The 27,153-nt window shown below is 41.7% G+C and overlaps 3 protein-coding genes across 3 annotated transcripts in view; 2 read left to right on the top strand and 1 right to left on the bottom strand.

The window, feature by feature from the left end:
• slc39a7 (solute carrier family 39 member 7) overlaps nt 1–4,684 on the bottom strand; it is a 7,550-nt gene extending 2,866 nt beyond the window's left edge. The window contains exons 1-6 of the mRNA XM_079288753.1: nt 4,574–4,684; nt 2,961–3,421; nt 1,080–1,248; nt 582–656; nt 298–426; nt 1–89 (exon numbers count right to left, since the gene is read on the bottom strand). The exon at nt 1–89 is cut by the window's left edge and continues 25 nt beyond it. Of these exons, the coding sequence (XP_079144879.1) occupies nt 1–89; nt 298–426; nt 582–656; nt 1,080–1,248; nt 2,961–3,413 (915 nt within the window). The 5' untranslated portion in view covers nt 3,414–3,421; nt 4,574–4,684. The remainder of the gene's footprint in view (nt 90–297; nt 427–581; nt 657–1,079; nt 1,249–2,960; nt 3,422–4,573) is intronic.
• A 1,308-nt stretch (nt 4,685–5,992) lies between these two features.
• Nucleotides 5,993–13,910, top strand: LOC306791604 (major histocompatibility complex class I-related gene protein-like). The gene is made up of 6 exons (XM_079288404.1): nt 5,993–6,115; nt 6,788–7,054; nt 7,298–7,576; nt 7,838–8,140; nt 11,139–11,249; nt 11,453–13,910. The coding sequence occupies exons 1-6, from the start codon at nt 6,046–6,048 to the stop codon at nt 11,476–11,478; spliced, it is 1,056 nt and encodes a 351-aa protein (XP_079144530.1). The 5' UTR covers nt 5,993–6,045; the 3' UTR covers nt 11,479–13,910.
• Nucleotides 13,911–15,204: 1,294 nt separating this feature from the next.
• LOC306791190 (uncharacterized protein) lies at nt 15,205–25,705 on the top strand. The gene is made up of 13 exons (XM_079287826.1): nt 15,205–15,298; nt 16,003–16,269; nt 16,513–16,791; nt 18,741–19,043; nt 19,429–19,539; nt 19,743–19,764; nt 20,093–20,111; nt 21,596–21,740; nt 22,459–22,725; nt 22,989–23,267; nt 24,520–24,822; nt 25,138–25,248; nt 25,452–25,705. Exons 1-13 carry the CDS (start codon nt 15,229–15,231, stop codon nt 25,484–25,486), a joined length of 2,211 nt encoding a protein of 736 aa, XP_079143952.1. The 5' UTR covers nt 15,205–15,228; the 3' UTR covers nt 25,487–25,705.
• The last annotated feature ends 1,448 nt before the right edge of the window (nt 25,706–27,153 follow it).

The following is a 27,153-nucleotide window of genomic DNA, read 5'->3' as shown; positions in this document are numbered from 1 at the left end:
TGACACCGTCTTGTCTTTGCTTGCTTTCTCTCCTTTCTGCTTCTTTTCCTTCTCCTCTTCTTCATCACTGTCCTTTTCCTTGGGAGCATCTGGAAATGTGACAAAGCCTCAGATCAACTGATGAGATTCGGAGCAGCGGCTGCAGAGGCTGATTTAATGATGATTTTAAAAAGGTCATTTGGCTAATATACACTTGAGCAAAATAATACAAATGTACCCAATAACAGTCTTTCATTTCATCAAGTCAAGAATGCTTTTTGTTTTGCAGATGAATATTCGATGTATTCCATGGCGTACCATGCGAGTGTCCGTGGGAATGTCCGTGTCCTCCCTTCAGCGCTCGCACAAACTTCTCCACAACCAGGAAGGCGATGATCCCACCGAGAACCCACAGACCCACTGACATCATGTGACCGTGGGCAGCTCCTGTGCAGGCAGAGGATATGATTATTATTACAGCATACAGCTGAAGATTGAAGACACGGGGTCATTTCTCTGGCGGACTTTTGCATCCGACATCACCCGTCAATAACAAGAGCGCCATGTGACGAAAGCAAAAAGAAAGGGGTGTTACTGCGTACCGTGGGAGTGACCGTGGTCATGTGACTCCTCACTTGCGTGCGAGTGAGCTTCTTCTCCGTGGTGAGAGTGGGGCTCTGTGCACAACAAACACGACACGGGCAGAAACAGACATTACACTCACACAGATGAACTGAAGATCCTGAAACAGAGACTGTGTTTTGGATGAGCATTCGATCATCATCATCATCAGCGTTGAAGATATTCATGTTCGTCTAAAGACAGAGTGGAAGTGAGCTTCGTCTCTTAGATTGCCTTCCTTCATGTGCATGGAGTGCATATCAAAAATGAAGAGAGTGCATTGGGTGAATATACAGCGTTTGATTCAAGAGGGGACTATTTTCTTGTGCACTGATGATTGATCTCACATTTAGGTGTTTAATTCATAAATGCATCTTAACAAAGAGTTTGTTTCAAGATAACCTGCAACGGTGAAGGAGAAAATACAAACTCATCAACACGGATTAGTGGTAAAAAATAAACTCAATCGACAAACCCACCCAAAGCGTGTGGTATGAGGTGGAGGAAGGCGTCGCCCAGCAGTCCCCCTGAGGCGAAGCTGAGCAGCACCTTGAGCAGGTTCTGGTGCTGGTCGCTGTTGGACTGAACCGGGATCAGGAACAGGATGAGGAAAGGAGCGGCGCTGATGAGCAGGGTCGCTCCGATGGCCTGCGGACAGGAATGGAGGAGGGAGGGTTACTTTTCTTTCATACACAACACGAGGGTAAAACACGTGGATGAGGATCTCAGAATCAAGATTACGATGTTATTGATCAGTAAAAATGACTCAAATGATTACATGGACAGCCTGCTCCTTATCGAGGAGAATAAAACTGATGACTACGTTTACGGGGAATAAAAAGCGTATTGCCGAGAGTAGGGCTGGGCGATAAATCGATTTAATCGATTAATTCGAATGTGTGCTTTAAGGCGATGTGTTTTATTGAAAATCGAGAAAATCGCCCCCACCCCTTTTTCCCGTAGTAGAGTGCGCGCGCATTGTTTACAAACTAAAACAATGGCGGCCAGCAGCTTCACTGCTTCACCAACTGTACTCCGCATGAGAAGAAGAGTGCCCGGTGGAAAGCCATCACGGATGCAGTCGCGATGTATATCGCAAAAGATATGGTGCCCATATACACCGTGGAAAAGCCGGGGTTTATTCACCGTCTCAAAGCTTTGGACCCCAGGTACGTGCTACCAAGCCGTAAACATTTTTCTGACGTTGCCTTGCCTCGGCTGTACAATAGTACACGCCAAAGGATCTCTGCGGAGCTGGAGGGGATGTCATTCTACTCCGCAACAACTGACCTGTGGTCCAGCAGGTTGACCCAGACACCGATCCACTTGACTGGTGGAAGCGTCACCAACTTAACTTTCCAAGGCTAAGTACTTTAGCAAAGAAATACCTCTCTGTGCCAGCTACAAGTGCCCCCTCTGAGAGGCTTTTCAGTGTGTGGGGGGGGGGCATTGTTACATGCCACCGTGCATGCCTGAAGCCAGAGGTAGTAGACAGGCTTGTCTTCCTGGCAAAAAATATTTAGAAAAAACATGCACTACTGTTTAATACTGTTGGTTATGTTGTGAATGCACTTGATTTTGTTTACATGCACTTATTTACTGTGCAAAATATGTTATGTTGATGTTAGATCAGATGTTGCACTTTTGAAAATGTGAATGTTAAAGGGTCATATACATTTTATTTCATGCTGTGTTTGTATCAGTGTATTCAGTTAGAAAAGCTTACTGTAAAAAGTTACATTTGCACAGTTGTTTACAATGGAAGGCTACTATTTAATGCCATTTAATGTTATGTTTAATTTAATTTTATATTTAAATGATTCAGGCAAACAAAAGAGTGACCAAATACTTTTTGTATACTACAGGCACCTTTCTACAATGTTCAGGTTTTGTTTGCACTTTATTTTTATCAACCTACTTGGGAAAATCATCACAAAATAAAAGAAAAAATTGTTTTCAACAGCTTCTGTCATCTGCAAAAATTTTTGGGGGAAAAAAATCGATTTAAATCGTGAATCGGATTTTTTGTAAAAAAATCGGAGATTTTTTTTTTAGGCCATATCGCCCAGCCCTAGCCGAGAGTCAGATGAGAAGTCCGATCCCACTCTTAAATCTACTTGTTGAATGTGAACAGCAAGTGGTGAGTTTGGTTTAGAATAGAAAACACAGAAACGGTGAGCCTCGGTTATGTGCCCGACCATTTCTTGGCCAGAAGCAGCGACTTCCTGTCGAGTCTTAACGGAGAGATGTGACCGTGTTATCAATCTCCTCATCAAACGCTCAGCTAGAAGGCAAATAAGCAAACAATTCCACATTTCAGACAGACGACCCATTGTTCCCATTCTAACCCACGAGCACACCTGTGTCCAGAGCTCCACCATGTCCCTCTTCTCTCCTTCTGCCTCCCTCTTCACCCTCTCCCCTCCGTGGGAGTGTGCGTGTCCACTCTCCTCCTTGTGCACCCGAACAACATCCTCCTGATGAGCGTGTCCGTGATCGTGAGAGTGGGCGTGCCCGTGAGCGTGCCCGTGAGCGTGCCCGTGATCATGAGCATGCCCGTGAGCGTGATCGTGAGCGTGCCCATGGTCGTGAACGTGCTGCTCTTCTTCGTCTGGAAGGAGGTTGGCCTCGGCGCTCCACTTGCTCGCTCCGTGGAACATCCTCGCGTCTTCCTGGTGATCGTCTTCCCCGTGGGCGTGGCCGTGGTGATGGTGGCCGTGGCCGTGGTCCCCATGGGCGCTGGTTGAATGGGCGGCTAACAGGAGTACTGCAGACGTGGCCAGCGTCAGTGCCAGCAGACGTACACAGCCCATAATATCCCCTTTGACAAAGAGAGAAACAGTGAAGAAGACATAAATATATAAACTCACATGTGTCTGATGATCAGTGGCTGTTTACACCTATAATATAATATAATATTCACGTATGTTCACTTCTGTCTGCTCGATTGTAAACATTATTTTGTTCATAAAAGTAACCATCACTCTGCCTCATGTCTATGTATGCACACATCACACGATTAAGGAGTACACCATCTGTTTAATGGCATGCGTTACGTGTTTTGAGATGTTATGCACTTACAGTAGCTACATAACACACTCTGTATGTCGTCAAATGAGTTCCAGATTACCACCAACTCTGGTTGAAGTGACCAGATACCGTGCTTCCTCCTCAGTGAGAATGGGGTGTGTTATGTCGAGCTGGCCTTTCTTCATCAGATCAGCATGTTTGTATTATAGTGCCAACATGGCAGGTATTTAAAATTGCCCAAGAATTTGGCAACTGCAGTTACTCCAGATGGGGATGCATTTTGCTGCATCATGGTCGGTGGTGGAAGAAGTACTCGGATCATTTACTGAAGTAAAAGTAGCAAATATCTCAGTGAAAAGAAGTGCTAGTATTGACATTAAAATATACAGAAAATACTGTCCCTTTGCATACATTTTATTATATCAATGGATCATAACTATTGATGCATTATGTGTACATCACTTTAATGTTGCAGGTGGTAAAGGTGGGGCTCATTTCAACTGATATTAATACATCATTATGATGTGTGCAGACATAAAGGGACAGTTCACCCCAAACACACGTTTAACTTTTCAAATGTAGTTATTTTAGTCGTGATTTAAGCACAAGTCAATTGATTTTGGGATGAACTCTTCCTGTAACTGTAACGAAACGTTTATCTATTTATCAACCAGCCTCTCCAGCTTTGTTTTGAACTCGTGTGTTTATTTTACTGGCAGCTTCGTGCATCGGACGTGGGGATAATCTGTTAACTTAAATCTCACAGTAAACAGTGAAAGCCAAACAACAAACACGCATCATCGCACAAGTTGCAGAAGAAAGCCTGCTAGCTTCACTAGCTAGCTAACTTAGCTATCAACCAACTTGCTAACGTGTTGCTGCAGCAGCACGGACAACAATAACTGCGACACACAATGCAAAGACACAAACAAGTCATTCTTACCGGATTGTGTCGGATAAATCTCTGTCCTGCGTGCAGTATGTTTGATAAACCGCTAATACTTATGTCTACGGTGATGCTACTGGTAAGACGTGGCATTTACTCAAGTCAACTCATCGAAATCTCGCGAGAACACAATAAACACTCCCATGTGTGCCTCGATTCTGTGCTCCCTTGTTGTCTCCATGTGTGTTTTATTTGAGACGATTATCATATGATTTGAAGGTGTTTTCTAATATTTCTATATATAATAATGTACTTAAATACTGGTAAAATGGCTTTGTGATGACAAAAGAGGTCTCACTGGAAATATCGCGAGATTTGACTCAACACAATCACCTCAGGCTGCTGGAGGCAGCAGCAGTGGCATCCTGCAGGAGAACAGGATGTAGGTCCGTTTGTCCGCGACTTTAACAACAGCATTACAATACATGATATTTTGTATGAATATGTTTGCAGTGCTGGAATGTAACTCAGTAGTAGTAGTAGCTACATTTGCTTAACTGTAGGTCCTACTTAAGTAGTATTTGAAGTTGCCTACTTGAGTATTTCCATGTTATGCTACTTTACTCTTCTACTCTACTAGATTTCAGAGGGAAATACTGAACTACTGTTTACTTCACTATGTGTTTGACGGTTGTAGATACTTTGCAGATTCAGGTGATTACAAAGTATGAATCAACTTGGTTATGATGTGTTATCTATTCAGCTTCCCAGCAGTATAAATTAGTTTGACTCCATCTTTACCAGCTGCAACATTAAAGAGATAAATCAATGCATCAATAATTATAATACAGTAATATAATATATGATTCTAAAATGGACCATTCTGCATAGAGTACCTTTACTTTTGGTACTTAATACTACATATTGTGATGCTAATACGTTTGTACTTTTACTAAAGAAACAAATAGAATGCAGGACTTTTTGCTTGTATCAGTATTTACACCCTGTGGTATCGCTGCATTCACTAAAGTACAATATATGTACTTCTTCCATCTCTGTATATTTGTAGAAATATGTAGAAACATCAGAATACAAGTTTTGGAAACATGTTTTAGTCAATAGCTGCATCATGAATGTAAAGTTATTTTAGTTGTACCTTTGTACCTGTTTATACAGTGGAGGACTGTAGGCTAACTAAGCAATATTATTCAAACACATCGTTACATACAAAGTTGAGGTACTTGTACTACTTGAGTATTACCATTTAGAAGTATGAAGTTGCATAAACTTCTACTCCACTAAATTTGAAAGGGAATTATAATACTCTTTATTTGTCTGACAGCTATAGTTACTTTTCAGATTCAAATGTCATATCTTTCCTGTCCATTGAAAACCATGTACTGTATGTCCATGTGTGGTGATGTCGATTTCGACTATTTTTGATGTTATCACTTTCATGGCCACGCCTACACTGCGCATGCGCAGTATCAAAGGCGAACGGTCAATCAGCTAACTCGCTCTTTAGCTTGATGTTTACTTATCATATCAACATGAAAACGTTATTTATGTTGCTGCTCTTCTGTCATGTTGCATCTACAGGTAAGATCACACTGTGACTCTCACCGTTACGCTGTTTCCTGTTATTATTGCAGTCACTTTACAAAGTGCGACATCAGGAGCCATCACTTTCACTCCGTCAATACCGTTATTCAAACCATTTGACGCTGACTTCACATGATCAGCCTGTGTATTGTTCTCATGTAGGTTACTCGTCAGTGCGTTACAGAACGACACATATGCTGCATTCATGCTTCAGTGTAGGAAAGTAAAAGTTGTTCATAACCTCTGTGTGAAGCAATGTCCGTATCTTTAGGGAGGATAGAGGCTATCCCCAAATATTATTGTTTGTAAATCAAATTATATACGAGAACTATTACAAGACATTGACTAGCTAATAATAATAATTCCCTAAAGTACACAATCTCAAATGAACACATATCTGCTGTAAGAAGGCCAAAGTTACATGATTTAAAATAAGGCTCCAATAAAACAATATATTATTATTGTACACGGGCCATCTACATGACTCGTTGCTCAATGCACAAAGTCACAACATGAAATTAGTAACGTTAGTGGGTCTGTAACATATTATTTAGGTAGCTCATTGTGATTTAATATATTTTAAAATTCTCATTTTTTTGTAATTGACGACCATTAATATCCATAATCTGTATACAAATTAAGTTCCAATAAACCTTATTTGTCCTGCAGTGAAATACTCCCTGAAATATTTCGTGACTGCAACTTCTGGAGTCACAAGCCTTCCAGAGTTTGTGGGTCTTGGGATGCTCGATGACGTTCAGCTGGTTTACTGTGACAGCAACATCAAGACCGCGGTGCTCAAACAGGACTGGATGAGAGATTTGCTAAAGGATAACCCACACCACATTGAGTGGAATCTTCACAAGTGTTTGAGTGAGCAGCACTTCCTCAGAGCCAACCTTGACGGCTTGAAGCAGCGCTTAAACCAAACTGGAGGTAGGCCTGTTTATGTCCATGTTTAACGTTTGGCTGGTGAGATGTAGCTTCCTGTATAAACACATGCCAGTGCTGTTTGATGAAGAGAATATGGACTTTCACTCTGTTTTCCAGCAGATGTTGAGTGGCTTCCACAGAGCCAGTAGTTGGTGGATCAGCGTGTCTCTGTGGTGAAGATGTGATGTTATGTGTTCATAATCGTCTGTGCTGCGATGTCACTTTCTCCCTCTCTACCTCTCTCAGGTGCCCACATTTTACAGAGGATGGAGGGCTGTGATTGGGATGATGAGACTGAAGTGGTTATTGGTTTTAGTCAGTATGGTTATGATGGAGAAGACTTCATTGTGTTGGACCTGCAGACGCTGACGTGGACTGCACCAAGACAGCAGGCGTTCAGCACCAAACGTAGATGGGATGCTGACAAAGACAGATTAGAATACGAGAAATATTACTACAACTACGAATGTCCTCACTGGCTGAAGACGTATGTGGACTATGGGAGGCGATCTCTGCAGAGAACAGGTAGATTCACGTGACCTGATGCATTTTAAAGGACACTAAAGTGTTCACATGCCTCTTCACAACCCCCAGATGTTGTCATTGTTTAATATTAATTATACTATTTATTGCAGTGCCTCACTAGTACTAATTCAGTAAGTGTAGTATTATGATGAATAAGGCTCCCCTGGTGGTGTAAGTAGACTGCATGATGTGCATCTGAATTAAATCACATCATCGCCTAAGTCCTATACACAGTTTTCTTTTTGGTTTTTAAATCCCTAGACCTTCCCTCAGTGTCTCTCCTCCAGAAGACTCCCTCCTCCCCAGTCACCTGCCACGCTACAGGTTTCTACCCTGACAGAGCCATGATGTACTGGAGGAAAGATGGAGAGAAGCATCACGAGGACGTGGACCACGGAGAGATCCTCCCCAACCACGATGGATCCTTCCAGATCAGTGTGGACCTGATCCTTTCATCAGTCGCACCTGAAGACTGGAGGAGGTACGACTGTGTGTTCCATCTCTCTGGTGTGGAGGACGACATCGTCACCAAACTGGACAAAGCACAGATCATGACCAACTGGGGTAAGACTGAGATCAGAGGTGATGGAGGTTTAAAAACTAACGCTAGACCTGGATCATAACTTCAGAGGTTATGCCCAAAAGCATTTTGTTGTGAATTCAATAGACGAGTTGTTGTGACTTTTAAATCTTTAACCCTCCTCTTCATCCTGATAGAAGAATCAGGTTTGCAACCTCTCATCCTCTTCTTCTACAGAATCAGAATCAGAACTGTTTATTGCCATTGTATGTTGAACATACGAGGCATTTGACATGACGGGAGGTGCGTAACATTTAACAACAATCAACAACAATCAACAGTGCAAAGTAGAACATATTAAATTTACTGAAAATATAAAATAAAGTAAAATATAAAACAAGTGGAATATAAAATAAAGTGAAATATAAAATAAGATAAAGTGCACAAACGAATAGATAACAGGACTATAAACCAGTGAGATGAAAGTGTAGTGTGAAAATGTCGAGTGTGATAGAAGGGATGTGCGGGGGAGTGACCGGTAGGAGTTTGTCCTGGGGATGACAGAGTCAGTGGGGGTCCCGGGCTCTGTTAATGAGCCCGACTGCCGACGGGAAGAAACTGTTCATGTGTCGTGAGGTCTTGGTCCTGATGGACCTCAGCCTCCTACCAGATGGAAGGGGCACAAACAGATCATGACCAGGGTGGGAGGGGTCGGCTACAATCCTTCTTGCTCGCTTCAGGGTTCTTAAAGTGAACAAGTCCTGGAGGGACGGCAGATTGCAGCCAATCACCCTCTTGGCAGAGCGAATGATGCGCTGCAGTCTGCCCTTGTCCTTGGCAGTGGCTGCGGCGTACCAGCCCGTGATGGAGGAGCAGAGGATGGACTCAATGATGGCTCTGTAGAAATGCACCATCATTGTCTTTGGCAGGTTGAATTTCTTCAGCTGCCTCAGGAAGTACATCCTCTGCTGAGCCTTCTTGGTGATGGAGCTGATGTTCAGCTCCCACTTGAGGTTCTGGGATATGATGGAGCCCAGGAAGAGGAAGGACTCCACCACGTCGACGGGGGAGTCACACAGGGTGATAGCGGCTGGTGGGGCTGCATTCTTCCGGAAATCCACAACCATCTCCACTGTCTTTAGAGCGTTGAGCTCTAGGTTCTGGTCTGACCATCTGGTGACCGCACCAGGTCACCAGATGGTCAGTGTCCCACCTGTAGGCGGACTCATCCCCACCAGAGATGAGTCCAATGAGGGTGTTGTCATCCGCGAACTTCAGGAGCTTGACGGACTGGTGACTGGAGGTGCAGCTGTTGGTGTACAGGGAGAAGAGCAGAGGGGAAAGAACGCAGCCTTGGGGGGAACCGGTGCTGATGGTCCGAGAGGCTGAGACGTGTTTTCCCAGCTTGACGTGCTGCTTCCTGTCAGACAGGAAGTCTGTGATCCACTTGCAGGTGGAGTCGGGCACCTGCAGCTGAGAGAGCTTGTCGTGCAGCAAAGACGGGATGATGGTGTTGAAGGCAGAGCTGAAGTCCACAAACAGGATCCTGGCGTAGGTTCCTGAGGAGTCCAGATGCTGGAGGATGAAATGAAGGGCCAAGTTGACTGCGTCGTCTACAGACCTGTTGGCTCTGTAAGCGAACTGCAGGGGGTCCAGGAGTGGGTCAGTGAGGGTTTTTAGGTGGGACAGGACTAGGCGTTCAAAAGACTTCATGACCACAGAGGTCAGGGCGACGGGCCTGTAGTCGTTAAGTCCTGTGATAGGTTTTTTGGGGACGGGGATGACGGTGGAGGCCTTAAAGCAGGCTGGTACGTGGCATGTCTCCAGGGAGGTGTTGAAGATGTCTGTGAACACCGGAGACAGCTGATCAGCACAATGCTTCAGGGTGGAGGGGGAGACCGAGTCTGGGCCGGCTGCTTTGCGGGGGTTTTGTTTTTTAAAGAGCCTGTTGACATCACTCTCCACTGTGGTGGGTGGTACAGAGGCATGGGCCCCTGCTGGGCTGGGGGGACCTGGTGGTCTGGGGCTGGAAGATGGAGCTGTGGTGGATGGAGTCAGGACTGTCCCATTGTCTGTCAAAGCGACAGTAGAACTCGTTTAGCTCGTCTGCCATGCGGTGGTCGTTCATGGAGTGGGGGTGTCTTATGCTTGTAGCAGTGGTCCAGAATGTTCTCCTCTCTGGTAGGGCATTTAATAAACTGTCTGTATTCAGGGAGTTCGTGGCTGAGGTTTCCTTTGTTAAAGTCACAAAGGACAATGACTAAAGAATCCGGGTAGGTCCGCTCCACACACCGTATCTGATCGGCGAGCGCGCGCTGTGCTTCCTGCACGTTGCTCTGCGGCGGAATGTAGACACCAACCAGTATGAAAGAGGCGAACTCACGGGGGGAGTGAAAGCAGTTCATGAAGAAAGATTCCGGATCAGGAGAACAGTGCTGTAGAATCACTGACACATCATTGCACCAGCCACTGTTGGTACAATAACAGATTCCTCCACCTTTAGATTTTGCCAGAGAGCTCCGTGTCGCGATCCGCTCTGAACAGCTGGAAGCCAGTCAGCTGGAACGCAGAGTCCGGTATCATTCCACAGAGCCAGGTCTCAGTGAAGCACAAAACGGAAGATGAAGAAAAGTCTCTGTCTTTCCCCACCAGTAGCTGAAGTTCGTCCAGTTTGTTGCACAGTGATCGGACGTTTGAGAGAAATATGCCCGGCAGCGGTGTGCGAAATCCACGTGAGCGAAGACGCACAACCGTACGCTGGCCCGTTTCCCTCTCCTCCGTCGGCTCACTGCATGTGCTAAGGTGAGCGCACCTTTGACAAGAATGTCCAGTAATTCCACAGAAGTTAGCAGAAAAGTTGGAACCAAGTCCGCTGGAGTACCCCTGATGTTCATGAGCTCATCTCTGGTGAAAGAGCTCCGGGTATCGCAGCATAAAACAGGTTTTCTTATTATTATTGTTATAGTTTGGGCAATTATTTCTCTGATGACATTGTTCTCATCATCTGTGGTAGAGACAACGTGTGAATGTTTTGTGTTCCAGTTTCTCCGTCAGAGTTTCCTGCAGGTGTTGTTACTGGAGTTGTTGTAGGACTGCTGCTGCTTCTGGCACTCTGCATCGCTGGACTCTTCATCTGGAGGAGGAACAATAATGGTGAGTGAAGCCATTTTTACTCCACTGTTGGATTCAACACAGTAGAAGACGTACTGCGTATACTGTATGAGCTCTCCCACATTTACAGTCAAAGCAGAAGTCAGTGAAATTCATGCTGAACATGCAAAAGTGTTTTGTTGGTTTCTTTTCATAAACTCTGTATTTTCTTTAACATTTAATATTGTAACGTCTCTTTATTTCAGGATTCATTCCTGCAAACACAGAGTGAAATGTCCAGAGTTGTCGTGGCAAAGTCTGCAGCATCAAACAGGTCTTCAGTCACACTGATGAACCAATGGTTGGCTCACCTTTTGTCTCTTCTGACCTGTGACAGACCGGATGATGGATGGTCCTCTTCTGTCGATGGTCCTTGATGTCGACACGCAGACAGTATTTTGGAGAGTTTGGGGATATTTGTAGACCATCCTTACTTTCACAAGGCATACTTTACAGACTATCTATGCCTTACAAAGCATTTATTAAGTATTTTAAATCGACCTCATCTAAAGTGAGGACTATCTATGCCAGGGGTGCCCACACTGCATGAACCCTTATGGCACAATACAATTCTGTACATTTTTGGTCATTACCTTACTCTGATGACTTGCACTGAATGGAATTGGCCAGCGTTGCACAGTCCGGACAGTAGCTGCTGGTAGCCGCCTCAAGCAGACTTCAAATGATCATCAGTCATGGTGGAACGGTGTATGGACTTAATGTTCTTCATGTGGGAAAAGGCTGACTCACATAAATGAGTAGAGCCGAATAATGCAGTCAAGAAGGTATCACATGTCCTCATGTTTGGATACTTTTCCTCTGTGAGGAAACTGTCCATGAGCCCTGGACTTCAGCTGAATGTCAGCTTGCAGTGTCAGAATCTCATCCTCCACTCCAGACGAGTTCAGGTGAAACCGCGTTGCAATTTTTGATGCGAGTACATCACCCTCAATATCTTCCCGAAATGTGCAGCACATAAGTGTAGCAACTGGCTCGAGTAAAGCAAAGTCTCGAAAGCATTTGTCAAACACACGCCTTCCGTTGAGTCTCCAGTTCTGACGCGAGGTTTTGGAAGTTTCCCAAATCATGGCGCTGCAGCTTTAGCTTCTTTCGTAGAAATAAATTGGAAGGCTAACTAATTAGCTCGCCGGAGTTTTGCAGTAGCTTGCGCGGTTGACCGCGCATACGTGGTGACCCGTGTGTTAGAAAATCAAGTGGCAAATGCCATGCGGACATCAATTTAGTTTTGAATGGCATGCGATCTACCCGCACTACCTCCGCGATCGACCGGTCGATCGTGATCGACCTTTTGGGCACCCCTGATCTATGCCTTACAGGGCATTTATTAAGTATTTTCAGATTTTCTCTCAATCAAGTTACCCCTGATGTTACCCCTGCAAGTTAACACGTTATTATCGCGTTAACGCATTAATTAATGAACGCCGACAATTATATTATCGCGCGTTCACGCAGTCTTTTACTTATTTATTATTATTAAGCTACATTTTTAACACAAGAACCAGGCAGCAAGCAGTGAACAGCTGTGTTTGTGTGGCGTCACTTCCTTCTCCCCCGGGTTCGGAACCCCTCCTACACTCCGTCACCATCGTTCACTCTTGTGTCACAAACACACGCGCGCGCGAGCGATCGTCTCGTTACAGGATTGATTTGATTTATTGATTTGTTGATTTTGCACAATTCAACACTTTAATGCCTGAACTGCAGTATTACAGTGTTACAGTGAACACAACGCGCTCTTGCACCCGACATGTGGTTTTCTACGTATCATCAATATTGTTAGCGTCAAGAACACGTATCATGCTACTTCCTGTCTCTTCAAAGTAAAAGCACTTCCGTTTTCATGCTCTTCACAATAAAAGTAAATCATGCAATCAGACAATTTACAACAGTGACAATATTAAAATACATATTGTCCAGTTTTTAAAGTGTTTTTGTTTGGAATATGTATCATAAGCATCATTTAGTTATCTCTACTGAGAATTTAACAAACAAAAACATGACATAGATAGGTTTGCAGTTTTCAAGGTGTATATTTCAAATTGCATCTATTACACACATGGAAATAAAGTTATGAACACCGGCTGAATATCTATTATCAGAATCATTATAACTGTGTTATAACTGCTGCTGTGTAAAGGGAATACTGCTGTTAAAAATAACCTTATTTGTTTAAAGTGTTTGCAACCCAAATGTTCTTGACCTTTTGTTCATATAGCAGTACTTTTGAATTCATTATTGAACTTTGCCATAACAATGTGATTATTCGCAAAACATTCATGCGATTAAATATTTTAATCGTTGCCCAGCACTAATTAATACAAATTAATACAAATTAAGATATGGCTGCATGTTCAAGTGGGATTTGTAAATTGTGGGTTATATTAATTCAATCACTGAGTGCACCTTTCTAGTTGTATCAAAAAGAAAAGGTTCACTTTCGTCACTATATTTTTAACGAATACTATTTGGTGAAATTGTAAATACCTTCTTCCCCTTTTTTCTCTCTGTTTGTGCAATAAATGTACATTTTTTCTTTAGTTTGTCACCCGCACGCTTTCACTCTTGTTAAACACTCCCTGTTTAATTTCAATGTGTAAACTTTGCTGTATGAATTCAGTTTGATTCAATAAAGACACATCTCTGTTACGGTACAACTGTTATGTTGGTGTCTTTTCTATTGACTGCATCCAAAAGGTGCGCTTTAGATCAGTGCTACATTTAAAACAGCATCAGCAGGTTATCCATTAATCTGAGTCTTTGCACGCTGACATTTTCAACAGACTTGGCAAGTTTAACCATTAAATCATCATGCCCGGTGCATTTTCTTCATTATTTAACGAGCTGAAAACGTCTCTGTGGTTTTGGAAATGTTGTTTATCATATACTTCCTATGTGTAGGAATTGCCTCCATGTTGGTGTCATTACTGGGGTGCATTTTCTACAATACTCTTCTTGCCTGGGTGCAGAACGGCTTTGTGATGACAAAAGAGGTCTCACTGGAAATATCGCGAGATTTGACTCAACACAATCACCTCAGGCTGCTGGAGGCAGCAGCAGTGGCATCCTGCAGGAGAACAGCATGTAGGTCCGTTTGTCTGCGACTTTAACAACAGCATTACAATACATGATATTTTGTATGAATATGTTTGCAGTGCTGGAATGTAACTCAGTAGTAGTAGTAACATATACTTAAGTACTGTAGGTCCCATAAGTAGTATTTGAAGTTGCCTACTTGAGTATTTCCATGTTATGCTACTTTACTAAGAGATAAATCAATGCATCAATAATTATAATACAGTAATATAACATATGATTCTAAAATGGACCATTCTGCATAGAGTACCTTTACTTTTGGTACTTAATACTACATATTGTGATGCTAATACTTTTGCACTTTTACTAAAGAAACAAATTGAATGCAGGACTTTTTGCTTGTATCAGTATTTACACACTGTGGTATCGCTGCATTCACTAAAGTACAATATATGTACTTCTTCCATCTCTGTATATTTGTAGAAATATGTAGAAACATCAGAATACAAGTTTTGTAAACATATGTTTTAGTCAATAGCTGCATCATGAATGTAAAGTTATTTTAGTTGTACCTTTGTACCTGTTTATACAGTGGAGGACTGTAGGCTAACTAAGCAATATTATTCAAACACATAGTTACATACAAAGCTGAGGTACTTGTACTACTTGAGTGTTACCATTTAGAAGTATGAAGTTGCATAAACTTCTACTCCACTAAATTTAAGAGGGAATTATCGTACTTCCTATTTGTCTGACAGGTATAGTTACTTTTCAGATTACAATTTTTCATACTTCCTGTTCATTGAAAACCATGTACTGTATGTCCATATGTGGTGATGTTATGACTCTACAGGTAACGCCACGCCTACACTGCGCATGCCCAGTATCACAGGTGAACGTTCAATCAGCTGACTCGCTCTTCAGCTTGATGTTTACTTATCATATCAACATGAAAACGTTATTTATGTTGCTGCTCTTCTGTCATGTTGCATCTACAGGTAAGATCACACTGTGACTCTCACCGTTACGCTGTTTCCTGTTATTATTGCAGTCACTTTACAAAGTGCGACATCAGGAGTCATAGTTTCACTTTCACTCCGTCACACTGTGTTTATAATAATTACATTATTCAAACGTGTCCATTTGACGCTGACTTCACATGATCAGCCTGTGTATTGTTCTCATGTAGGTTACTCGTCAGTGCGTTACAGAACGACACATATGCTGCATTCATGCTTCAGTGTAGGAAAGTAAAAGTTGTTCATAACCTCTGTGTGAAGTAATGTCCGTATCTTTAGGGAGGATAGAGGCTATCCCCAAATATTATTGTTTGAAAATCAAATTACATACGACTATTGCAAGACATTGACTAGCTAATAATAATAATAATTCCCTAAAGTACACAATCGCAAATTAACAAATATCTGATGTAAGAAGGCCAAAGTTACATGATTTAAAATAAGGCTCCAATAAAACAATATATTATTATTGTACACGGGCCATCTACATGACTCGTTGCTCAATGCACAAAGTCACAACATAAAATCAGTAACGTTAGTGGGTCTGTAACATATTATTCAGGCAGTTCATTGTGATTTAACATGTTTTTAAATTCTCCTATTACTTTAAAAAAAATTGACAACCATTAATATCCATAATTTGTATACAAATTTTGTTCCAATAAACCTTCTTTGTCCTGCAGTGAAATACTCCCTGAAATATGTCCTGACTGCAACTTCTGGAGTCACAAACATTCCAGAGTTTGTGGCTTTTCTGATGGTCAATGAAGTCCAGGTGGGTTACTGTGACAGCAACAGCAAGACTGTGAATCCCAAACAGGACTGGGTGAGAGATTTTATGAAGGATAACCCACAACACAAGGAGTGGAATATTCAGAGGTGTTTGATTGAGCAGCAGTTCTTCAGAGCCAACCTTGACGGCTTGAAGCAGCGCTTAAACCAAACTGGAGGTAGGCCTGTTCATGTCCATGTTTAACGTTTGGCTGGTGAGATGTAGCTTCCTGTATGAACACATGCCAGTGCTGTTTGATGAAGAGAATATGGACTTTCACTCTGTTTTCCAGCAGATGTTGAGTGGCTTCCACAGAGCCAGTAGTTGGTGGATCAGCGTGTCTCTGTGGTGAAGATGTGATGTTATGTGTTCATAATCGTCTGTGCTGCGATGTCACTTTCTCCCTCTCTACCTCTCTCAGGTGCCCACATTTTACAGAGGATGAACGGCTGTGAGTGGGATGATGAGACTGGAGAGGTGATTGGTTTTAATCAGTATGGTTATGATGGAGAAGACTTCCTTGTGTTGGACCTGCAGACGCTGACGTGGACTGCACCAAGACAGCAGGCGTTCAGCACCAAACGTAGATGGGATGCTGACGAAGCCAGATTAGAATACAATAAATATTACTACCTCCAAACATGTCCAGACTGGCTGAAGATGTATGTGCACTATGGGAGGAGCTTTCTGCAGAGAACAGGTAGAGTCACGTGACCTGGTGCATTTTAAAGGACACTAAAGTGTTCACACGCCTCTTCTCTTTTTAATGTACAGTAAATATGGACATAGTTTCTCTCACCTCACTTCATCTCTTTTATTCTTGGCGTCCTCTCCACTTTTATTTCATAACTTTATTCACTTAAAGCTACAAGGAACTTTAACTTTGTGTTGATTCTGGCGGTCCATGTGGACAAAAGCGGTCGTGTTTGTGAGCACCAGGGTCCCTTTAGAAAACCTCTCATTTACTGCAGCAGAGGTCTGACAGTGTGCTCCATGCACTCCTGGTTCTAGTTCTCCCGTGACTCCATTCCCTCCAGCAGGCCCAGTAATACGGCCTGGGCCTCCAGCAGCGTGGTGTTTGTGTTGGCTCCCAGCGGAGCAGCAAGATGAAGCGCTTCTACTGTGGAGGCCAGAGCACACGTGTCCGGCTGCTTTGTGCCGTCGACACACGCTGCAATAATAACGCTACCAAAACTGGTTTACAATTATAAGGAATTTAATTCCACTGATGCAAGTATGATTACAGTTAAACATTGGAGTATATACTCCTATGAAATATTACAATATTAACCCTCTTTGGAAAAAAACTACCTCTGGTCCCAGGACACAGCCGTCCTGCAGATCCACCAGCTAAAAGAGGCAGAAAAAACACTTCTAACCCCCCCACATATTAATTCACGACTCCTCCCCTTCCGTCTATCTCAATTTCTATTGGCCAAATTCCCCTATGCACTTTTAGCTACTTAATCCTATATCACTTTATGTTTATCTTAATTATGCATTCCAAAACCCTTATGATTATGACTAATTATGAATTATTAATTATTAAACACTTTTATTATATCTACTAACTACAGTTTTTTGCTCAAATTTCTTACATACTGGCTGGAAGAGGAGCCGCCGCTGACGGGTGCAAAGTTCTCCACCTTCCACCGACGCTGGCTCAAGGCCAAAGGCTGCAGGGAAGCCGGATCATGGTCTGTCCGTGGAGCTTCTGAGGAACCTGCATGACTTCGTCTAAATTTGCGTGAAATCTGACCCGGTGGCTCAGATGACAAGCATTAAGATTCACTATGTAAAAATAGCCAATATTCCCACTCAGAGGCATCAGTATTAAACTGAGACTGTTTCATCATCAGTTAAAGTTCCTCAAGGCTTTGGTTTAGATTCATTACAAACAGTTGTGTCTAGGTGAGAGAGACAAACACAAAGAGACACTTCCTGTCTAAACCTCTCAAATAACTTAATAGTTGGAATGCTGTTAAGCATTCCAACTATTGTTATCCTGTTTCTTTATTCAACTTCTATTTCTTCCGTGCCCCTCTTCTCCTCCTTCATTTTTTAAGCTACAGAAACCGTTCAACTATTAAAATGTTCAGCTCTTTCACCAGAGGTGTGCTGTGACTTTTTATATTTCTAACCTTTAAACTTTTTGAATTATTAAGCTTTTTATTTTTTCAATAGGATCTCTATGTCTCTATCTCAAAATAAAACACATTTAAATTAACTGTTCAAGGCTTTTGGAGTTCAAACTGTTATTCATTATTTCACAAATAAACACAGATTACAAAAACATTCTCAATAATTAATAGAGATTTGTGTAGCAGGACTTTATTTTTACTCTCTATTTACATCTCACAACCCCGAGATGTTGTCATTGTTTAATATTAAAAATACTATTTATTGCAGTGCCTCACTAGTACTAATTCAGTAAGTGTAGTATTATGATGAATAAGGCTCCCCTGGTGGTGTAAGTAGACTGCATGCTGTGCATCTGAATTAAATCACATGACATGTGTACTGTCCAGGGTAAGAAAGTAACGTGCATCAATATTTACTGATGCTTTTAAACTGATTTATTTCTAGTGATGCATAACGTGCCAGCCTAAGTCCTATACACAGTTTTCTTGTTTGTTTTTAAATCCCTAGACCTTCCCTCAGTGTCTCTCCTCCAGAAGACTCCCTCCTCCCCAGTCACCTGCCACGCTACAGGTTTCTACCCTGACAGAGCCATGATGTACTGGAGGAAAGATGGAGAGGAGCATCACGAGGACGTGGACCACGGAGAGATCCTCCCCAACCACGATGGATCCTTCCAGATCAGTGTGGACCTGATCCTTTCATCAGTCGCACCTGAAGACTGGAGGAGGTACGACTGTGTGTTCCATCTCTCTGGTGTGGAGGACGACATCGTCACCAAACTGGACAAAGCACAGATCAGGACCAACTGGGGTAAGACTGAGATCAGATGTGATGGAGGTTTAAAAACTAACACTAGACCTGGATCATAACTTCAGAGGTTATTCCCAAAAGCATTTTGTTGTCAATTCAATAGACGAGTTGTTGTGACTTTTAAATCTTTAACCCTCCTCTTCATCCTGATAGAAGAATCAGGTTTGCAACCTCTCATCCTCTTCTTCTTCTTCTTCTTCTTCTTCTTCTTCTTCTTCTTCTTCTTCTTCTTCTTCTTCTTCTTCTTCTTCTTCTTCTTCTTCTTCTTCTTCTTCTTCTTCTTCTTCTTCTTCTTCTTCTTCTTCTAGTTTGGGCAATTATTTCTCTGATGACATTGTTCTCATCATCTGTGGTAGAGACAACGTGTGAATGTTTTGTGTTCCAGTTTCTCCGTCAGAGTTTCCTGCTGGTGTTGTTACTGGAGTTGTTGTAGGACTGCTGCTGCTTCTGGCACTCTGCATCGCTGGACTCTTCATCTGGAGGAGGAACAATAATGGTGAGTGAAGCCATTTTTACTCCACTGTTGGATTCAACACAGTAGAAGACGTACTGCGTATACTGTATGAGCTCTCCCACATTTACAGTCAAAGCACAAGTCAGTGAAGTTCATGCTGAACATGCAAAAGTGTTTTGTTGGTTTCTTTTCATAAACTCTGTATTTTCTTTAACCTTTAATATTGTAACGTCTCTTTATTTCAGGATTCATTGCTGCAAACACAGAGTGAAATGTCCAGAGTTGTCGTGGCAAAGTCTGCAGCATCAAACAGGTCTTCAGTCACACTGATGAACCAATGGTTGGCTCACCTTTTATCTCTTCTGACCTGTGACAGACCGGATGATGGATGGTCCTCTTCTGTCGATGGTCCTTGAGGTCGACACGCAGACAGTATTTTGGAGGGTTTGGGGATATTTGAAGACATACTTTGTCTTTTTCTCTGTCAGCTGCCTTTTCCAACATGAGAGAGGATCGAATCAATATGTTCCTTCTTTGTTTGTGATCTTCCTGTGTCGGAGCACTCCTATGAAGTTAATGGGAACTCTTCTATGAGGTCCTCCAAGGGCTCTGAGGTTGGGTGCTTTCCAGATGTCCTCTCCTTTTTCTGGTTCAGTTTTCTGACAATGTTTACATGAACGGTCGTCAGCTCACCCCTGATGGTCCAGCAATCTATTAATGCATAAGTCAGCTTTTTGATATCTTTAACAGTTTTGCAAGAACACCGTTTACATTTGTTGCTGTTTTCATAACTTTTTCTACATGTTTCATGGACGTGTAATGCAAACTGCATTATATTTTGGGTGGCCAGTTATGGCTGCATGTTCAAGGGGGATTTGCAAATTGTGGGTTATATTAATTCAATCACCGAGTGCACCTTTCTAGTTGTATCAACACAAATAAAGACACATCTCTGTTACGGTACAACTGTTATGTTGGTGTCTTTTCTATTGACTGCATCCAAAAGGTGCGCTTTAGATCAGTGCTACATTTAAAACAGCATCAGCAGGTTATCCATTAATCTGAGTCTTTGCACGCTCACATTTTCAACAGACTTGGCAAGTTTAACCATTAAATCATCATGCCCGGTGCATTTTCTTCATTATTTAACGAGCTGAAAACGTCTCTGTGGTTTTGGAAATGTTGTTTATCATATACTTCCTATGTGTAGGAATTGCCTCCATGTTGGTGTCATTACTGGGGTGCATTTTCTACAATACTCTTCTTGCCTGGGTGCAGAACGGCTTTGTGATGACAAAAGAGGTCTCACTGGAAATATCGCGAGATTTGACTCAACACAATCACCTCCGGCTGCTGGAGGCAGCAGCAGTGGCATCCTGCAGGAGAACAGCATGTAGGTCCGTTTGTCTGCGACTTTAACAACAGCATTACAATACATGATATTTTGTATGAATATGTTTGCAGTGCTGGAATGTAACTCAGTAGTAGTAGTAGCATATGCTCAAGTACTGTAGGTCCTATAAGTAGTATTTGAAGTTGCCTACTTGAGTATTTCCATGTTATGCTACTTTACTAAGAGATAAATCAATGCATCAATAATTATAATACAGTAATATAACATATGATTCTAAAATGGACCATTCTGCATAGAGTACCTTTACTTTTGGTACACTGTGGTATCGCTGCATTCACTAAAGTACAATATATGTACTTCTTCCATCTCTGTATATTTGTAGAAATATGTAGAAACATCAGAATACAAGTTTTGTAAACATATGTTTTAGTCAATAGCTGCATCATGAATGTAAAGTTATTTTAGTTGTACATTTGTACCTGTTTATACAGTGGAGGACTGTAGGCTAACTAAGCAATATTATTCAAACACATCGTTACATACAAAGCTGAGGTACTTGTACTACTTGAGTATTACCATTTAGAAGTATAACGTTGCATAAACTTCTACTCCACTAAATTTAAGAGGGAATTATCGAACTTCTTATTTGTCTGACAGCTATAGTTACTTTTCAGATTACAATTTTTCATACTTCCTGAAAACCATGTACTGTATGTCCATATGTGGTGATGTTATGACTCAAAGGTAACGCCACGCCTACACTGCGCATGCGCAGTATCAAAGGCGAACGGTCAATCACCTGACTCGCTCTTTAGCTTGATGTTTACTTATCATATCAACATGAAAACGTTATTTATGTTGCTGCTCTTCTGTCATGTTGCATCTACAGGTAAGATCACACTGTGACTCTCACCGTTACGCTGTTTCCTGTTATTATTGTCGCTGTAAAACTCGTTGCAGTCACTTTGTAAAGTGCGACATCAGGAGTCATAGTTTCACTTTCACTCCGTCACACTGTGTTTATAATAATTACATTATTCAAACGTGTCCATTTGACGCTGACTTCACATGATCAGCCTGTGTATTGTGCTCATGTAGGTTACTCGTCAGTGCGTTACAGAACGACACATATGCTGCATTCATGCTTCAGTGTAGGAAAGTAAAAGTTGTTCATAACCTCTGTGTGAAGTAATGTCCGTATCTTTAGGGAGGATAGAGGCTATCCCCAAATATTATTGTTTGTGAATCAAATTATATACGAGAACTATTGCAAGACGTTGACGAGCTAATAATAATAATACTTCCCTAAAGTACACAATCGCAAATTAACAAATATCTGCTGTAAGAAGGCCAAAGTTACATGATTTAAAATAAGGCTCCAATAAAACAATATATTATTATTGTACACGGGCCATCTACATGACTCGTTGCTCAATGCACAAAGTCACAACATGAAATTAGTAACGTCAGTGGGTCTGTAACATATTATTTAGGTAGCTCATTGTGATTTAATATATTTTAAAATTCTCATTTTTTTGTAATTGATGACCATTAATATCCATAATCTGTATACAAATTAAGTTCCAATGAACCTCTTTGTTCGACAGTGAAACATTCCCTGAAATATGTCATCACTGCAACTTCTGGAGTCACAAACCTTCCAGAGTTTGTGGCTTTGCTGATGGTCGATGAAGTCGAGGTGGGTTACTATGACAGCAACAGCACGATCGTGGAGCTCAAACAGGACTGGGTGAGAGATCTTGTGAAGGATAACCCAGACCACATTGAGCGGTATCTTCACAAGTGTGCCATCTATCAGCAGTTATTCAGAGCCGGCCTTGACGACTTGAAGCAGCTCTTCAACCAAACTGGAGGTAGGCCTGTTTATGTCCATGTAGGCCTGTTTATGTCCATGTTTAACGTTTGGCTGGTGAGATGTAGCTTCCTGTATGAACACATGCCAGTGCTGTTTGATGAAGAGAATATGGACTTTCACTCTGTTTTCCAGCAGATGTTGAGTGGCTTCCACAGAGCCAGTAGTTGGTGGATCAGCGTGTCTCTGTGGTGAAGATGTGATGTTATGTGTTCATAATCGTCTGTGCTGCGATGTCACTTTCTCCCTCTCTACCTCTCTCAGGTGCCCACATTTTACAGAACCTGCAGGGCTGTGATTGGGATGATGAGACTGAAGAGGTTATTGGTTTTAGTCAGTGTGGTTATGATGGAGAAGACTTCCTTGTGTTGGACCCGCAGACGATGACGTGGACTGCACAAAGACAGCAGGCGTTCAGCACCAAACTTAGATGGGATGCTGACAAAGACACCATAGAATACAATAAATATGCCTTCAACCAAGAATGTCCTCACTGGCTGAAGATGTATCTGGACTATGGGAGGAGCTCTCTGCAGAGAACAGGTAGATTCACGTGACCTGATGCTTTTTAAAGGACACTAAAGTGTTCCCACGCCTCTTCTGTTTTTAATGTACAGTAAATATGGACATAGTTTCTCTCACCTCACTTCATCTCTTTTATTCGAGTACTTCATGTTGGGATGTTAATATTCAGATAAATAATAATTCGGACTGGGATCAATATTTATTGATGATTACTGATACTCAGGAATATCAATGAATAGATTGTTGATTTAATGATGAATGGTCCTTAAATCTAAATTCAGTACATGAAAAACATGGTTATTGAACAGTAGTATTTTCACTGATTTACATATCTTTATATTTAATAAAAAACACATGTTAAGCTTATAAAATACAATGCATTGTAACGATTAAAGGTTTTGGTTTAGATTCTTTTTTGTTTTTTTATTCTACAAGTTATTCCCCAAACAATTCATATTTTTGTCAATACAAAATGGAAAACATTCTTTGATTGATTCCAGATCTCAAACATGTAGATTTGCTGCTTTTTTTTTTTACTTAAATATTTAATTACGGTTTGTTTTTTTTGCAAAGAAAAACAAATCCCAAACAAGTAAGAAATAATACTAGCAATTCGTGCACCTGGCAAAAAGGCCAGGAGGAAATACATTTAAACAAATAGTTAAACAAACAAAAACAAAATGCATCAAAACAACCATGCAGCATGCCAACAACATTGTCCGTCACTCGTGTCAACCATAACTTCAGGATCAGATATCAAAATGATGTATTGCAAGAGTTCTATACACAGCAATATTTATGTTAAGATCTATATTTGCACAGATGAAGTCGCATCCTGTTTGAAGAGAGTACCTGTCTTCTTAAAAGATAATGAGCTTCAACAATGAACAGCTTATAAAATACAATGCATTGTAAGGATTAAAGGCTTTGGTTTAGATTCATTACAAACAGTTGTGTCTAGGTGAGAGAGACAAACACAAAGAGACACTTCCTGTCTAAACCTCTCAAATAACTTAATTTAAACATAAACCAATTACTAAAAACTAATTCAGTAAGTGTAGTATTATGATGAATAAGGCTCCCCTGGTGGTGTAAGTAGACTGCATGATGTGCATCTGAATTAAATCACATGACATGTGTACTGTCCAGGGGAAGAAAGTAACGTGCATCAATATTTACTGATGCTTTTAAACTGATTTATTTCTATTGATGCATAACGTGCCAGCCTAAGTCCTATACACAGTTTTCTTGTTTGTTTTTAAATCCCTAGACCTTCCCTCAGTGTCTCTCCTCCAGAAGACTCCCTCCTCCCCAGTCACCTGCCACGCTACAGGTTTCTACCCTGACAGAGCCATGATGTACTGGAGGAAAGATGGAGAGGAGCATCACGAGGACGTGGACCACGGAGAGATCCTCCCCAACCACGATGGATCCTTCCAGATCAGTGTGGACCTGATCCTTTCATCAGTCGCACCTGAAGACTGGAGGAGGTACGACTGTGTGTTCCATCTCTCTGGTGTGGAGGACGTCATCGTCACCAAACTGGACAAAGCACAGATCAGGACCAACTGGGGTAAGACTGAGATCAGAGGTGATGGAGGTTTAAAAACTAACGCTAGACCTGGATCATAACTTCAGAGGTTATGCCCAAAAGCATTTCAACAGACGAGTTGTTGTGACTTTTAAATCTTTAACCCTCCTCTTCATCCTGATAGAAGAATCAGGTTTGTGACCTCTTCTTCTTCTTCTTCTTCTTCTTCTTCTTCTTCTTCTTCTTCTTCTTCTTCTTCTTCTTCTTCTTCTTCTTATAGTTTGGGCAGTTATTTCTCTGATGACGTTGTTCTCATCATCTGTGGTAGAGACAACGTGTGAATGTTTTGTGTTCCAGTTTCTCCGTCAGAGTTTCCTGCTGGTGTTGTTACTGGAGTTGTTGTAGGACTGCTGCTGCTTCTGGCACTCTGCATCGCTGGACTCTTCATCTGGAGGAGGAACAATAATGGTGAGTGAAGCCATTTTTACTCCACTGTTGGATTCAACACAGTAGAAGACGTACTGCGTATACTGTATGAGCTCTCCCACATTTACAGTCAAAGCACAAGTCAGTGAAGTTCATGCTGAACATGCAAAAGTGTTTTGTTGGTTTCTTTTCATAAACTCTGTATTTTCTTTAACCTTTAATATTGTAACGTCTCTTTATTTCAGGATTCATTCCTGCTTTTATCTCTTCTGACCTGTGACAGACCGGATGATGGATGGTCCTCTTCTGTCGATGGTCCTTGATGTCGACACGCAGACAGTATTTTGGAGGGTTTGGGGATATTTGAAGACATACGTTGTCTTTTTCTTTGTCTTTAACAGTTTTGCAAGAACACCGTTTACATTTGTTGCTGTTTTCATAACTTTTTCTACATGTTTCATGGATGTGTATCAACACAAATAAAGACATCTCTGTTACGGTACAACTGTTATGTTGGTGTCTTTTCTATTGACTGCATCCAAAAGGTGCGCTTTAGATCAGTGCTACATTTAAAACAGCATCAGCAGGTTATCCATTAATCTGAGTCTTTGCACGCTGACATTTTCAACAGACTTGGCAAGTTTAACCATTAAATCATCATGCCCGGTGTTCTGACAGGAAATCCCGGTGGCCTGATTTCCTCTTAAAAAACAATAAATTCTGTAACCGTGACTCAACGCTGCTACTGATTAACCAACAGTCCATGAATCATTCATGTCATATGCATTGAATGTGTTGTAACTCTATTATGTTGTTCGTTCTGTACACTTCCCTCCTCTGTTGCTCTCCCTGAGGTTTCTTACCTTTTTCTCGCCGTTAAAGGTTTTGTTTGGAGTTCTTCCTGTACCGGTGTGAGGGTCCTGGGACAGAGGATGTCGTGTGTGTACAGATTGTAAAGCCCTCTGAGGTCAATTTGGGATTTTGGGCGATACAAAATAAATTGAATTGAACAGTAAAGACAGCCCACTGAAGGGAGGAAGACAGAGACGAGCTGGGATTGTGCTTTTTGCCGGCTGAGGATGGGCAAAGCAGAAGATTCTGGGGTGGAGGAGAGACCCAAATGGGACAACAAGGTTCAGTACCTGCTGACATGTATTGGCTTTGCAGTGGGAATTGGAAACGTCTGGCGTTTTCCTTACCTGTACTGTATGTCCAAATGTGGTGATTTTGATTTCGACTATTTTTTTCATTGTGACTCAAAGGTAACGTCACGCCTACACTGCGCATGCCCAGTATCACAGGTGAACGTTCATTCAGCTGACTCGCTCTTTAGCTTGATGTTTACTGATCATATCAACATGAAAACGTTATTTATGTTGCTGCTCTTCTGTCATGTTGCATCTACAGGTAAGATCACACTGTGACTCTCACCGTTACGCTGTTTCCTGTTATTATTGTCGCTGTAAAACTCGTTGCAGTCACTTTGTAAAGAGCGACATCAGGAGCCATAGTTTCACTTTCACTCCGTCACACTGTGTTTATAATAATTCCGTTATTCAAACGTGTCCATTTTGACGCTGACTTCACATGATCAGCCTGTGTATTGTTCTCAGAGATGGGCAAAGATACATCAAAATGTATTTTGATACAAAATACCCCTCAAATAAATGTATCAAAATAAAATACGAAATACTGGTGCCAGAAAATGTAACAAAATACAATACATGTATTTTGTAATTAAAATATAGGAAATACTTTTTCTGGATTTTCCGTTTTCTCACAATTTGGTGTAGCGGAACATTCAGGTTTGGGCTATATAATATAATATAATTGTTGGAATGCTATTGTTCTTCGAATCTTTATTCAACTTCTTCAATTTCTTCCGTGCCCCTCTTCTCCTCCTTCATTTTTTAAGCTACAGAAACCGTTCAACTATTAAAATGTTCA

Source organism: Melanostigma gelatinosum (assembly GCF_949748355.1).
Source record: "Melanostigma gelatinosum genome assembly, chromosome: 17".
NCBI classification, from domain to species: domain Eukaryota; kingdom Metazoa; phylum Chordata; class Actinopteri; order Perciformes; family Zoarcidae; genus Melanostigma; species Melanostigma gelatinosum.
Note: the sequence above shows the minus strand (reverse complement) of the source record. Positions and strands in the feature narration are given on the sequence as shown.